Source organism: Diabrotica undecimpunctata, chromosome 4 (assembly GCF_040954645.1).
Source record: "Diabrotica undecimpunctata isolate CICGRU chromosome 4, icDiaUnde3, whole genome shotgun sequence".
NCBI lineage: Eukaryota > Metazoa > Arthropoda > Insecta > Coleoptera > Chrysomelidae > Diabrotica > Diabrotica undecimpunctata.
The window spans coordinates 132989007-133006178 of NC_092806.1; the positions used below are offsets into that span (position 1 = coordinate 132989007).

General features: G+C 32.9%; 1 protein-coding gene across 1 annotated transcript in view; it reads right to left on the reverse strand.

Annotated features, from left to right (window-relative positions):
* Positions 1–4227: 4227 nt before the first annotated feature.
* The window catches only part of prage (RNA exonuclease prage), a 312334-nt gene continuing 299389 nt past the window's right edge, over positions 4228–17172 (reverse strand). The window contains exon 7 of the mRNA XM_072530316.1: positions 4228–16955. Within this exon, the coding sequence (XP_072386417.1) occupies positions 16738–16955 (218 nt within the window). The 3' untranslated portion in view covers positions 4228–16737. The remainder of the gene's footprint in view (positions 16956–17172) is intronic.

The following is a 17172-nucleotide window of genomic DNA, read 5'->3' on the forward strand; positions in this document are numbered from 1 at the left end:
CTTATCAGATATTTTTCAAAAATTAAATGAAATGAATCTGCAACTACAGGGGAAGAACATAAATATGGCCAAAAAGGTAGTCGGAGCATTCATTGACAAACTATCTATTTTTGAAGAAAATATGCAGAGAAGAGATCTGACCAAATTCCCCAACTTGAAATCTTCTTGTGGTGATTCTGAGTATCTTCAAACATACTGCCTCCACCTTCAAAAACTGAAAGAAGATGTGCAGTCTCGATAATGGGGGGGGGGGGGGGCGATTATAGTATTCATAACTGGTGAAACCTGTCTAAGGGGACGATCATGGGGAAAAGGTTGGGAACCACTGATATAGTGCATCTAGAACAGTCTGTAGTTTTCTTACTGCTGTATTCTAATTTCTATGAATAAAAGGTGATTAGTCCTTCAGGTGTTTTTGAATCATCTGCTGCGTATATTTTGTACAGTGTAGATGACAGTATTTTTTACTGCAGTACGTCAGCCTCTGGAGTCACGACATCTGACAGGACTTGTCTATGAGAACTGTCGGCTAATTGCCTCACTGTACCCGTAGTGCTTTATTTTACATAAGTCTTATGGTATACTCTGTCGAATGTTTTGACATTCTCATCATTTCGTTTCTCCTTACACTCTTAAGGGCCCTGTTTCTGCTATTTTGTCGACTGCTGGAAGTAAACATATTGGTCTATAGTATCGCGGAAATTTGCTGTTTTGCACTGCTTTGTGGATAATGGTACACTGGGGTTCTTTCAATCAATTAGGCACGAGCATGAATCCTAGTATGGCATGTATTAGGTTCATTATATAAACTACTGCTTTCGTTCAATTGTATTTTACAGCTCTGTTGTATATGTCGTCGGATTCTGGAGATTTTTATGGGGAGTTCTTCCTGATTAACTCGCTGATCTCCTCTGGAGAGGTGTATGTAAGTATTGTATCTTCTTCTTACTGTATCTTTAATTCAGAATTTGAAGAAGTAGAACAATTCAAATACCTGGGAGTGACAACAAGCAAACCCAGAGAAAGGATGCTAAAAATATAAAGAATGACAAAAATATAAAAATAAAAATATTGGCAACGAATAAAGCTTATTTTGTAAATAAAAGATCACTTAAAAGCAAAATATTGACTAAGAAAACTAAGGCGAACATATATAACACAACAATTCAACCAATATTATTATACACAATAGAAATAATGACAATGGCTAAAAAAGATGAAGAAGACTTACGAATAATGGAAAGAAAGGTCAGAGAACCATACTGAATTCAATCCAAAGAAGATCAAAATGAATATAGAAGCAGAACAAATGCAAAGGTTAAGAAAGCTTTGTTGGATATTTCGTCGGATTCTGAAGCTTTTTATGGGGAGTTCTTCCTGATTAACTCGCTGATCTTCCTTGGGGAGGTGTATGTTAGTATTGTATCTCCTTGTTCTTTTTCTTCTTACTGTATCTTTAATTCAGAATTTTTAGAAGTATAACAATTTAAATACCTGGGAGTGAAAAAAGATATCGTGACCAACCAAAATAAAGTAATGTAGAACTAGATGGCTAGGTCACATCTGGCGGACAGGAAATAAAGAAGTGGCATACGCGATGATAAAATAGATTCCAGGAAAAATAAAGAAAAAGCTTTTATTTAATATTACGGGTAAACCAGCATGGACAGAACATTTTACGGAAAAGTTTGAAGGAGATTGGAGAGAGACGACCCCTGACATACCATTAGACCAAGCAGACAACAGAGAAAAGACTCCACCAACAATAGCCGAGATTAGAGCAGCAGTAGAAAAATTAAAGAACAATAAAGCACCGGGATCGGATCAAATAGCATCGGAGTTACTAAAGGAAGGAGGAGACGCACTACAAAAAACAATACATGAATTGATAACAAAGATATGGTCGAATAAACAGCTACCAACGGAGTGGAATAGCGGTATTATTGTACCACTACATAAAAAAGGAAATCAGTTAGAATGTGGAAACTACCGTGGAATCACGCTGCTGAATGCAGCATACAAAATAATGTCCAATGTCATTTATGAAAGACTTAGACCACACGCTGAAAAAATAGTTGGCAAATACCAAAGTGGCTTCTGTAGACAGAAGTCAACAATAGACCAGATATTTGTTCTGCGACAGATCCTCGAAAAAACAATTGAATATAACATCGACACCCATCATCTCTTCATAGACTTTGAAAGCGCATATGACAATATAAACCGAGAATTCTTAATAAAAGCAATGAAAGAATTTAATATACCAACACAACTAATAGAACTGATAAAAGAATCTCTAAAAGTAGAAAGTAGAATCCGGATACAAAATGAATTAACGGAAACAATAGATGAGAAAAAGGGACTACGCCAGGGAGACGCCCTATCATGCATCTTGTTCAACATCGTGCTCGAGAAAATACTGAGGGACACAACAGTCAATACACGAGGAACAATCATTAATAAAAGCGGGCAAATACTAGCATTTGCAGATGATGTTGACATAATCGCAAGATCAAGAAGAGAAATGATAGAGGCATACAACCAAATAGAACGAGCTGCACAAAATAGTGGTCTTAAAATCAATCAGACCAAAACAAAATATATGCAGGTAAGAAAAAACGCAGAAATAAGGCAGCCACAAAATATAACAATAGGAGAATGCAACATAGAGGAGGTAAAAAACTTTATATACTTGGGATCCCTAGTCACGTCTGATAATAACGTTACGGAGGAAGTGAAGAGGCGAATATTTATTGCAAATAAATGTTACCATGGCTTAATTAGACACCTAAGATCAGATAACGTCGCAAGAAAGACAAAATGCCAAATATATAAAACCCTAATAAGACCGGTACTCACATATGGCTCAGAAACCTGGACACTTACTAAAAGAGAGGAAACGTTGTTAGCCACCTTCGAAAGAAAAATCTTGCGACACATATATAAGGGCACAAAAAAAAAAACGGAATATGGCGAAGACGATACAACTCTGAACTATACAAAATATACCAGGATCCGGATATTATAACATTCATCAAAATAGGACGGCTGCGTTGGATAGGACATGTAGAAAGAATGGAAGAAGGCGAAATACCAAACAAAATATTCAAACAGATGCCAGTAGGAAAAAGAACAAGAGGAAGACCGAAACTGAGATACTGAGAACAAATAGAAAATGATATAACAACCTTAAAAATAAAAAACTGGAGAAAAAAAGCACGAAACAGATCGGAATGGAGAAAAATCCTAGAACAGGCCAAGACCCAAAAAGGGTTGTCGAGCCAGTGATGATGATGATGAAACCGCTGGTATTTGGTATTAAAAAGTAAGAAGTCCAAAATTATTGTTCTCTGATCGAATAATATAGAATTTAATTTGGTTTCTGTATAATTTGTATACTGGACATTGAAGTGGATTCAAACTGAAACTAATTTAAATCTAGTAAATATGGTTTGGTAAAAATTGTAATAGTAATTATTTAGATTCGATTGTTTTTGGAAGTTTTTACTTAGATATTCAGGTGGAGTTTATATGGGTTGGTCTTAATTTCAACATTGCTACTCTATCATTTAGAGGGATAAAGTCTATGACTGACTGCGAAATTTTATCCCATACAAATATAGCCGTTCCATCTGTTATTTTTTTTTTCTGTACCAGGCCATCTTATTTCACTCATCCCCAAGATGTCTATTTTCATTATTCTCATCTCGGCTTCAGTGTTTGCCAGTTTCCCGAACATGAATAAGCTGCATACGTTCCAGGTGGCAATTCCTACTATCCTGTCATATATTTGGATTGTCTGTCCACTTTCTTGGATCTTAATAGTAGTTGACAGGGGGATTCTTCGCACCCTCACCCCATTTAAGGAGTGCCTGAGACTGAGCCCGTTTTTTGTTTCCGTCTGTCATTTAGATTTGTGGGGAATATAATGTGCCACATAAGTCCAACATGGTCTCACAGTTTTGTGTGTTTATATAACAGCGTGATGCCACATTAGTCTAGCTTCAACCAGTATCATTTTGCTGCATATATTTTTTATATTATTTTAAAATATTTTATATTACTCTAAATCAGGTAAACATCAAAATCGCAAAAACCTTTTCGATCAGTGTGTAATACAAATTAATAAATCTTTTTCTTCATTTTCACTTATCATTGCAGTAAACGACTTTTACTGTTTTTCAATTAAAAATTATTAATTCTATTTAATATAAATAAAACAAGAAATCTATTAAATAACTTTATATAAACATCAATACAAAATATGAAATGATATACAGAGTGACCTTAAAAAAATAACTTTTTAACCAGTAAAACTCTAAATTTATTTTATCAGGACGGCACCAATCGTTCTCTCATTAATGACTTTATCTGTTTACGTAATTTTTTTGGACAGTCTTGGCCTTTAACGTGCTCCATTCGACGTATAATTACTTACACTCTAAAGTTTCCATCGCTGTGGATTCGAACCAGAATATCTGCGCACTACAGCGAAGTATCTTGGTACTTTTCCACCGAGGATATAAATTAAATATATAATAATGCCCTAGATATAAAAAATTGTTAAATATTTGTAGAACATGAAAATGTAGAAAATAATTGGATATATAAAATGGTTAGTTATATCATGATATAGAAATTACGACAAAGAAAAATCAAATACAAATATATATATGATAGTAGTCTTCTAATGACATGTCTAAGCAATTAAATGCATTGTCGCACTAATGGGTTAAGGAAGCATTAAGCCATTAGTGCCCAATGTAACCATATGGTAACAAAGATCACTTGCAAGAAATTGTCTAAGTTCTCTGTGTAGATTTCATTATGTCATGTTGACAGCAGTACATTTTCTTTCATTTATGTTGTGTGAACTAGTAAATCACATCAATTCTTGTTTAATTCGCAAGTGGGTCACAGTGTTACTAATAATCTGTTTGGAAATTTTAGAAATTGCAAGTCAGCAGGACGTTGACAAAATAGTAAGTATTACATATTTATATTCTTAAAACATTCTTAAATGTTTTTGTTACCATAAGACATTGGTAGAAATATTTGCTTCCGGTTTTATACAGAACGAATCATAACATTTGTAAACGATGTTATTGATATTAAGGATATTTCTATTTCTCTTCCTTAACCTGATGTTTTGACAGACGAGGATTCCTAGGATGAGGACATAGAGTGAACTACAGATAACCTGAATGATAGACAACTTACGGCGAATGGTAAAGTTAGATTGATACATCGAGAGATAGATATTGAAAATTTTGAACAGGTCCGAAAGACTCGAACTTGGAGAGAAGATTTTAAAAGTCATTAAAAATGTTTCCCGTCTTCAGATTACTCTCAGTTCAAAGATAACTCCGCTTTAGAGTTGTGTGAGGACAGGATGGATCAAAATATAGAGCAATATAGGAAAAATGTGCCCAATAAAAATGATACTTGCTCTTTTAACATGGCCCATCGACAAAAGTGCACACAATGCATGGATAATATGTCTAAAATCTGGAAAAACGATTTCTTAGTCGAATTTTCGTACAATATTAGTAATATAAAAGCTCAATATTACTTACAAAAGTACAAAACATCACGAAAATCATCAGGTCTGCAGATTTCTATAGAAAAGCTGTTAAATAATAACCTACAATACGGCCCATATGATCATTTCATTAAGAAAATACTTGACGGGAAAAGAAGAAGGTGTGGCGGAAATGGATGTACTATTTGGGGATGTACAATGTTAGACTGTACAGCACTTGCTTCAGATCTTTTCATTATGAATAGAGATTGTTAAATTGTAAGTTGTTGTTTGAACATACTCGTTTCGGTTCTACTGCTGTATTATTTTGTTCTGAATCATAGTAGAAAATAATGGTTATGCAAATGTCCAGCGTTACCATATAGTACCACGTTATATGTCAAAAAATGTGTTTTTCAAAATTTTATAGAAGACCACCTAAAAAAAATTTCTGGGAACTAATGAGTTAAATATTACTTAAGTTTAAAAAAAAATACATAACAGGAACAAGTCCTATAGAAAGATGTTTAGATTTAAATCAAGAATTATAGGATGAACGAATTACAAAAGAGGATGCAACCAAATTTTACAGAAAACCAACCCACATCAGCAGATATTTAAATTACCACTCGAATCACAACGTAAACATTAAAAAGAAAGCATCAAATCATTATATGATACAGCCCGAAACATCTGCTCTAATGAAAAGGCATTTCAAGAAGAAAAAAAATCTGCTAACAAAGGTTTTAACAAATTATAACAAATCTATATTATAAACAAGTCACACATACGCATTAATGAAAACACATCAGAAGAGTTCGAAACTAAAAGAGGAGTGCGACAGGGATGTGTATTGTCACCACTACTATTCAATGCATACTCTGAAGAAATTATGAAAACAGCTCTTGAGGAAGAAACAGCAGGAATAAAGGTCAATGGAACACCAATTAACAACATTAGATATGCTGACGATACTATCATAATAGAAGACAACCTCCAAGACCTCCAAAATCTAATGAACAAGATAGTTAAGTATGGAGAAAAAAATGGATTATCAATAAACATCAAGAAAACTAAATTTATAAGGATATCAAAAACATAATGATGAAAGCCAGAAAATTAACGGTAAAACTTTAGAACAAGTTGAAAACTACAATTATTATCTTGGCACAGTAATTAATCACACAAACGATTACTCCAAAGAAATCAAAGTTCGAATAGAGAATGCACGAACAAACTTCAATAAAATGACAAAGGTACTTTGTGCAAGAGAACTGAAATTAGACTTGAGAGTTAGGCTGGCAAGGTGTTATATTTTCTCGACTCTGCTTTACAGGATAGAAGCATGGAGACTTAACGCGTCGACTACTAAAAAGTTGGAAGCATTTGAACTATGGGTGTATAGAAGAATCCTGAGGATATCATGTACCGAGCATGTAACAAACAACGAAGTCATGAGAAGAGTCAACAAAAGAATGGAAGTATTGGAAACCATCAAGACACGAAAGCTGCAATACTTGGGGCATATTATGCGTAATGAAAGATACAACATACTTCAATTATTTATTCAAGGGATCCAGGGCAAGAGAAGTGTAGGAAGGAGAAGAATCTCATGGTTGCGTAACTTGAGGTATGGTATGGATGCACATCAATCGAACTATTCAGAGCGGCAGCATTTAAGATCAGAATAGCCATGATGATTGCCAACCTCCGTCGCGGCGATGGCACGTAAAGAAGAAGAAGAACAAGTAATTCCACCAGATAGACGAAAGATAACAAAAAACACCACTAGCAATCCGCAATCATCAATCAAAGGACTCAAGGATAACAACAATACCATATATAAAAGGCTTATCAGAAAAATTAAAAAGGATAGGAAATAAGTACAACATCACAACAACATTTAAAACAACCAATACATTCAGATACATCCTGTCCAAAAATAAACCCAACGACACATAAGAGAGTTCGAAAAACTGCACCTAGAAAATACCCTATGAATACAACAATTTCTATGTGGGAGAAACCGCAAGACCACTAAGTGTCAGGATAAACGAGCATGAAACATGCATTAAAAACAGGGACTTCGACAAATCACAGATATGCAAATATGCCTGGGACAATGAACACAGAGAGCAAAGGATGCACCAATATTCATGAAAGAAACAGACAACTTTCAATTTTTTCAGAAGACATAACTTTAACTCTGGCGGTTATAAACCTTTTCAACAAAATTCTTAATCTTTGTAGAAACGATTTCAGGAAGAGGATCAAAACGTCAAATTTAATCTAGCCTCAGCTGTAATTTTAATTACAGTCAATTGTTACTTAATCCCATATAAACACAATTTTTATACCAGGATAAGATCTGGACTGGGTGAGTCTAACTGATGACTCCAATAGAGCCATAAAAGAAAAAAATGTTGAAAAACTAGGTAAAACAATAAGCACTTTTGAAAGTCGTGAAAATATATTCTTACTGGCTGAGTTTTAGACGAGTTGGAAGCAAAAAGCGGTGTATACTGATAGGGGAATACGAGGAAGATATACAACAGAGGTACGCTACTTAAAAACTGCGTTAGAAACATTCGATAAAAGCACCAAATGGATATTCTAAACATAAATAAATCCACAAATATACGTGGGAACAGAGGAAAAGGTTTTAAAATATCTTGATTACTGCTTAACCAGACTCAATCACAAACAAAATAAATGATTTCAATAAAAAAGAGGTGCAGTTTATGGATGGATATTATTTACTTAAAACTGCTCTCCCATAAAATACAAACATGTAAAGTTAAAAGGAGTAACTATCTAGATTGAACAAAATATAACTTGTGACAGTTCATATTTTTATAAACAACACAATAAAATTGAGTAGCTGAGATGCAAAACTCGCTCGTTACCAAAAATTAAAAATTTGAGATAGTTATGGATTCTGACACGTATGGCTGCCCTTTACAATAGTCTCATCTCAAAGTGTAGCAAAACGTGCTCGTTTCCGTTGATTTTCACTATATAAAATAAGAGTTGGTAGCAAAACTAGTTCGTTCTATGTAACAGTTGGTTGCAAAACTAGCTCGTTGCATATTCTGCAGCAAAACTCGCCCGTACCTTGTTTTGACGAATCTAACCTAACATTTCATGCTTGTATTCGCTTTGTTACAAACATTAAAAAGTTTACTGTTTAAATAAAAGTAATACAGGTTTTGTTTTAATTAGTGTTTTTAACAGTGTTAATAGTAATGGATCCTAAACCGAAGAAAACAAGAGTAGTTAAAGATAAATGGAAGAGGAATATTGAGAAACGAAATAGGTAGGTTTATTTGAGGTTATGTTGAGATAAATAATTTTTGCTTTAATTATTCAGACAGTTCATTAATTTTATTTTTATTTATTCCAGGCATACAGCAAAAGATTTCCCCTCATTATTAACATGCACTCATTCAAAAACATTTTATTGTTCAAAACTTAAACTCCAAGATGTACGGCGTTTCCATCAATCTTTTTATGACACACCAAATAAGGTGGACCAAGATAATTTTATTTTAAAACACACGAAGCAACTAGCTCCAATAAAGAATAGAAAACGAAAAAATTATGAAAGACTGGATAACAATGTAGAGAGAAAAAGCTGTATATCCATCAAATATTTACAGAGTTTACAGAGAGAGTACAGGTTTGCTCCAAAGCTTTTCTTACAATTTTGGGTATTTCTAAATACCGCGTTCAAAATATTGGCAAGAGGTTTTTTTTTAGAATTCCAGTCTCCAAGAGAACGAAGGGGAGGTGACAAAAAAACTGAACAATTTAAAGGTAAAAAAGAGGCTGTTTCAAATTTCTTAAAATCACTACAGTTTGTGGAGTCCCATTATACAAGGGATAAAAGCACCAGACACTATATGCCAAGTGATTGTACAGCAAAAAAACTCTGGAAACAGTACAACCAATCAGTAAATGACAAGTTGTTACTTCCTGTATATTTTCAACTATTATTTTAATATCAGTTTCAAGACTCCAGCAACAGATGCTTGTTCGCAGTGCATTCGTCTGAGATGCCAAATAAAAACGATGTCTGCAGGACACAGGAAGGTTGAAGTTATGGCTGAACATGCGGTTCATAAAATGAAAGCAAAAACTTTTTATTTTCCATGCTGAAAAAAGACGACGGGCCTTCTGTACTGAAACTTTCTTTTGATTGTCAAAAGAACCTTGTGTTGCCACGTGTTCCAGACCAGGCTGCCTATTATAGCAGGCAACTGTACCTCTACAATTTTACTATATGTGAGGGAAATTCTACTAGTGTTCAAAATCCTGGTTCGGTGTATGCTTATACATGGTGTGAACACCAAAGATATAAAGGGTCTAATGAAATCGCTTCGATTTTATATCACCATCTTAGAAATAAGGACCTTTCAGAAATAAAGGAAATAATGATTTTCTGCGATGGCTGTCCCGGCCAAAATAAAAACATAACTGTGATTGGCATGTTGTGCAAATTTTTATATGAAACGTTAAGTTGCAAAAAAATTACTGTTACTTATCCTGTGGTTGGACACTCCTTTATTCCTCCCGATAGGGTATTCGGGAGGATTGAACAAAAAATTAGAAAAAAGGACACAATAATACAACCTAGTGAATATTGGAATTTGTTTTCTCAATTTAGCACAGTTAGAAAAGTTGGGACCCAGGTAGCCGTTCAATACTAGAAAAGTGCAGTTACTACAGTTGTAAAACCTCCAGGCCAACTCCACTTCAAATTTGCTGCTTCCAAAAGAATAATCATAGAAAAAACTAATCAAAACAATGTGACTATGCAGGGTGAAATTAATTAGAGGTGCAATCTAGGCGTCCAGAAACCAATATTAAAAAAGGGAAAGAAAATTAATCAGATTATTCCAGCTCTCCTTCCAAACAACGTCATGGTTGCAAAAGAAAAAATTAAAGATGTGGAAAAACTCCTTAACACTCATTTTGGTGAGAACTGGAGAACCTACGATAATTTGCAGTTCTATGTCCCCATTGTGGATAATAATTTTGAAGGAGTAGAAGAAAACGATGGGGAAGAGCACATTGAAATAATAGAGGAAGCTAATGGGCTCTCTATTTAACATTTTTTTGGCCTTAATAATAATAAAATTATTAGCATTACGTTTTTTTTAATAAATAATATTGTTTTGTTCAAGTTCTATAAATAAAAATATTTCAAAAACTGTCTACTTTCCTATTTTCTATTTGGTTGGGTTTCAACTATTACGATGTATAACTTGTTTGTTCCTAGGTGCTTCGCAGCAAAAGTGTTTCAATGCAATGCTTCGCTGCAAAACTCGTTCGTTCTAACTTTTAATCTAATATTTTTCTATTAAAATGTTGCTTCTGATTTTTTAATTCTTAGTTTCTTTATCGAGACCAGGGTAATGTTTCACAAGCAAAAAATTCATTTTACTTAAGTTAATTAGTCAGACACAATAAATTTTTTACATGTCCTGAAAAACTCGTTTAAGGGTAACGAGCGAGTTTTGCATCTCAGCTACTCAATTAAAATGTGAGTATAAATAGAATCTTTAGGGTGATGGAGGAATAAGGTTACCATCGCTAATTTCTTTACAAAAATGAGCCAACGCCGAATATCTATTGAAGAACTGTAATAAAGAAACTTGTTCAGACATTTATCAGTGATTGATATCTGCTGTGCATATTGTTCATCAGTGTAAAAATAATTGCAGCCCATCAAAGGCAAATAATTGGTCATAAGCAAATATTTTTAATTTAAGTATCTCTTTAATTTAATTTGTAATACAAATTCCTTTAAAGAATACGAGATATACCAATTTAATTTATATGGAATCGTATTGCCATGAGGAACAAGCTAAACTATAATGACGTGACTTCATTTATTTTATTGACTTGTTTAACCTCTAATGTTAATACATAAATATCTTAACTAGGCAAAAATAATTAAAACACCATATACGGAATAAGTAAACACTTTGAAAGTGCTTGCTTACTGTAATATATATAGAAACACGTTGCATTGTTATTTTCATGGTTAAATGAGGTAGATAAAACTAAAATTACTAGAAACGTAAGAAATGTTTTGGTTTTTGTTAAAGTATATGCAGATTCTATGATCATAAATAACGAATTATAATTAGTTGTGTCAAAGCTTTTAATGCTGGTTCAAGGAATTTCGTCAATAAAGAAGGAAAGTATTAGACACGCTCATCATATTAATAACTACACAGTCACTGACAGATTTTTAGGTCACGTTGAAGCCTGAAGTAGTAATTAAACAAATCCTTTAAAGAATAATTATTTTAAAGATTTTAAATAAAAAATAAATGCAAGCACAACGGCACTTTATTTCAGAAGATTTGCTTTTCAGTACTATATTAAGTTTGGAATAACACTAAAAGATATATTCCGGTTTTTGTATAATTCGGACCATCGATATATACAGAGTGGACCAAAAGTCTGGAAACGCCTAATTATCTCTTAAATCGATGGTCCAAATTATACAAAAATCGGAATACGCCTATTCTGTAATACAGATATTCCAAATTTGATGCTGCGGTGTTGCCAGATTTACCATTTTTCTGATATCATTGGTCACTTTGATTTTTCAAATACAACACTCCGTATATTGTATTATTAGTGGGATCCTGTGTTCAATCCGTCTTCAACCATATGTAACACTTGGTATTTTATCTAGTGACGAAGATGTTAAATAAATATAACTTCTCAGTGCCAAATAGTTTTGAAGTAATTCAGTAAATGTAGAAAGATGTGATTTAAAAAAAAATGTATTAATAACTAAGACTGGGAGTTATTTTATGTGTTCTTAAAAGATCTACAATAAAGATAGTTTTTAATGAAAAAGAGCGAATTACTATTTTAATCCATAAGTACTGATGCGTAGTCTACCAGACTACGGTTCTTTTTAAAACTGTAATATCTACCATTATTAATAAAATATTTAGTGTGCTATCAGTGTACTTTCAAGTGTCATTAAAACAAACATACTTACCAAATATTAAAAATAGATCTCGAACCGAAATTATCCGACAATAAAAGTTTGGCGTATTCTGTAAGACAAACCGTCAGTACAATGGTAACTATTATGAGACGTGGGTTATTTGTTTACTGTTACGTTGTGATAGTCAAAAGTGATCAAAATGAGTACTAAAGCACATTCTTCAAACAGTGTGCTTTTTATAGATGATAATTATGAAAAAAAAAAGTTACGAAGTGGTATAAAGAATGTGATAGTAGTGGAAGTGAAACAGAGAATACAGAATATGATTGTGCTATTGAAAGTGAGCACGATACAGAATCGGAAATATCGGAAGAGAGTGATATCGGAAGACGAAAATATTGAGGAAGATGACTCATCTAATCGAGGTAATATTTTCGGCAAAAGTCGTTTTAAATAGGGGGCTCAAGAAGCTGTACTTACACGAGGAGAACTTTGAAACATAATATATAGTTATACAACTTCCTAAAGAATTCTGCCCGTGCTCTTGGAAATAATGCATCCACTTTAGATGTTGGAATTTACTGTTTTCTACAGAGATGATTGAGCAATTTATTCACTGGACCAACGCTAAAATCTTTATTTATAGTGAAAAATAAAAAAGAACTGATAGAAGTGAAAACCGTGACACGGATTCTATTAAAATGAAGGAATTTTTGGATATGCTAATTTATACTACCGTTTTAACTCCGATCATGAGTGTATTCGCTCCATTTTTGCAACGGACGGTACCGGAAGAACTGCTCCAATAACAGAAATATTTAACAAGTTTGTATTAAATTGGCAAAACGTATCAGTTGGCCAGACTATGTGTCGATGAAAAGCTAGTTAGTTTTTGGACAGATGTAAATTTAAAATGTTCATGTCGAACAAATCCTACAAATATAGTCTCACACTGATGTGTCCCACAGATACCAGGAACAGGTATTTGTACATTATATTCTTCAAACCGCTTCGTAACTATTTTTTCTTAATTATTATCAATTATGAAATAATGTTAAAATCACATCATTCTATATTTACTGAATTACTTCAAAACTATTTGGCTTTGTTTATTTAAGACCATTGTGACTAAATAAAATATTAAGTGTTACATATAGTTGAACACGGATTGAAGTGATGATTCCAATAATAATATCTTCTACAAATACAGTTAAGTAAGGTAATGATGAATAAATTTGTAACTGACGAGAACTTCGTTAACAAGATATATTTTTCCGACAAAGCAATATTAACGCTGTGTGGGAATTTAATAAGGTTTAAAGTGACGTAAGGGTACACTGGATACGTGAAAACCATACCCAAAGACTACAAAAATCAAATGTATGGTCAGATATAGTAGTTACTCAGTAAATTGGGCCGTTTTTATAGAAAGAAATTTACCAAGCGATAATAATGAAATGCTACCAGACATTTCCCGGATGATGGATTTATAGATTAGGTAATATTGAATGGCCTCCTCATTCACCCGATTTGAATCCTAAAGATTATTTTTATTGGGAATACTTGAAAAGTAGAATTTATAAATCTAAACAAGCGTTGCAGAGCCAAGGCAAATAATTATCAATGAATCCATATTAATTTCTAGAGAAACATGGAGAAATATAATAGATGCATTCTAGAATCGTTTAGGATACTGTTAAATTAACAACAACATTTTGAACACTTAATTAGGTAGATATTCATATAGCAATATCGTAAACTTTTAATTATTATGTTCAAATTTAGTTGTACATAGTTTGAATAAAAAAATTTATTGAGACGATTAGGCGTTTCTAGATCCGATAACTGAAGTACCTTTTTAATTAAAATACAGCAGATGCTGATGATATATGCATTCTAAGCCACTGATAGTGTAGTTAAATAAGGTAGTTTAAAATTAAAGAGATAAAAGAAATATGCTGATAGTCTGTCAAATATAAGCAAAGATAAAGAGCACAGGATTTAGGTGGCAACGTTGTGCGCAAGCTGTAAAAAGTAAATCTCAAATTTCAAGCAGGTACAAATTGCGCATCGTTTAAGAAGGAGTGTGTCCAGTAAGGTTATCAGCAAGCCAATGGATTTTGTTAGCTAAACTATGTTCGAAAGAAATGCGACGTTGCTGTACAAACATATTTGATAAATGGGAAGTGATAAGAGTTTAGATTTCTGAGCTGTTGAGGCTAATCTGATTCCTACCGCAGTCGTTGGGAAGATATAGAATTTAAAAAAAAAGCGGCGATGGTAGTGTATGATCAGAGTATGTTCAAGAAGATGATGGACAATTGAAACAAATTAGTAAACAAAACAAATAATATAATAAAGAAATGAAAGATCATAGAAATCAAAAAAATGTCGAAGTAAAAAGTGCAATACAACTGGGAAATAAAACATGTCTGGTGTAAATGAAAGATTATAGAGAAAAAGCGAAGGTAATGAAAGAAAAAAGCAAACTTAAATTCTTTACTGGAGAAAAGGTTTGCATAAACGAAAACATGGCCGAAAACAAATTATTTCAGAATTTTTTCTCGGAAATAACTTAGAAATCGGAACTTAGATATCATATACTGAACAAAAAAAAAATAATAAAGAAAATACCGAGAACTCGGACTAGAAAATACATGGAGGATAAAGTAAAACGTGTCAAAAAAGAAAATCAGGGCAAAATGTTGAATGTGAAAGATCAACATGGAAACTTGATAGCGGAAGAAAATCAAATTGGTTAAAGATGGAAAAACTCTTTCAAAGACGATTCCTTAATAACAAAGAAAATTATACTCACATTGAATCACAGGCAAAACAGAGAAAATTACAATTTCTATAGAGATTAAGTTAAAGAATTAACAATAACAAATACCATGAAAACTCAGAAAAGCTGGTGCGCACATTATTGTGACTGAAATTATAAAATATTAAGGAGGTGTTTTGTTGAAGAAATACATAGTGGGAATAAATCGATACATACATAGTAACCTAAAAAGGTCCTGTACTCTTTTAAATATAGAACAATGTTTACTGTTCGAGAATGATTTAGTCTTCATCAGAAGAAATAACATCTGTAATTAAGAGACTAATAGAGTTTGGCTGAAAGTGAATATTAATAAAAAGTACATGAAAATCATAAGCAAAATGGGGTAAGAAACTTACTTCGGGTTTCTGGTAAACTAAAGATGAAGGATGGATGATTCATACAATTTGAAAAGGTAAAAGAATATATATACTTCTACATACTTATTGAAGAAACATGTAAGGAAGATATTGACCAAAAGCAATACATGTGCTGCAGCTGTGAACAACATTATTAAAGCAATAAAAATATTGCGTAACACAAAAATAAGGCAATATAAAAGGATTATTGGCGAAACATGGACTATAAACAAAACCATTCAAGAATGCTGGATGCTTGGAAGAAAATAAGAATGATTGGTAAGATAGTAGAGAGATAGTAGAATGAATGAAGAAGACGAACACCAACTATACGACAAACCTCGTATATCAATAGTAGTTAAAAAACCTAGACTAGAATGGCTGAGCCACCAAGAAAGGAGAAACGACTGCAGACAGCATTGTTGGATGGAATTTACCAGCAGGCAATAAAAGAAAGGTAGACCAAATAGGAACTGGAAGGATGTAGTCATGGTGGATATTAAAAGAGGAAAAAAGAAAGAAACAAAATGACTGTTGAACTTTACAGAGTGAAATATTGCAAAAAAATAGGTAACTTAAAACTCATTTATGGGGTTTGTTCTTTCCCATGAAATTCAACAAGCAATTCGCTACAAAATGGAATATAAAAATACTACGTACGATTACAAAGTGAAACATAACAACGTGTAAATGGAAACAAAAAAGGACGAATAGACTAAAAAAAATTCAGATAGCAACTAGTGACTTATAAAAAAATTTATTAATGCTATTATTACCAAAGACAACTTGTTAGTTTGTACAGATGCTATGAATATTTTGGACAATTTCAGTAAAAAACGAAAAGAGCATTTTAATGGTAGCTTTATAGAAAATATTAGAAGATCAATAACTAAATGAATATAACACACAACTCTCCTATCCTAGTTTTAAATTTGAAAGTAAATAGTAAATATTAAGCATCTGCATGTACTTTAAAATAATCGTAGTTAAATTTGAGATCGATTTTAATATTTTTTAAGACACTCTGCATTCACAACAGTCTTAAAGTATAAAGTTATTATTTTTCAACAATATTGTCCAAGAATGCTTGATTTTCCTTGATCAACTTTTCAAGTCGTTCCTTGGTGGCCGAAGTTACATGTTCCTTGAGTTTTTCCTTGGCAGTGACGATGCCGCATTTGTATCCGGTAACGTTGTGAAAAACTCTGATTTGCTTGTCGCCGGCAGTGAGCAGAAATTTGCCAGTTGAGTCGAACATAATGGCAGTAATGTTACCTGAAACATAAGATAAACTAGTGAATATATTTCTTTTTATAGCTAGCAAAAGGGGGTGAAGAAGAGTCTCTGGCCGTCTTAAAACTTATTATTCCACTAAGCGCTATAACCGTCTGTAGAGGGTGTTCACTTTTGTCTAGTTAAATCCAATTTTCAATAAGTATAGTTTAAATGGTTTTATCAGTTGTCAAGGATAGTTTCAGGTATATATTGATAT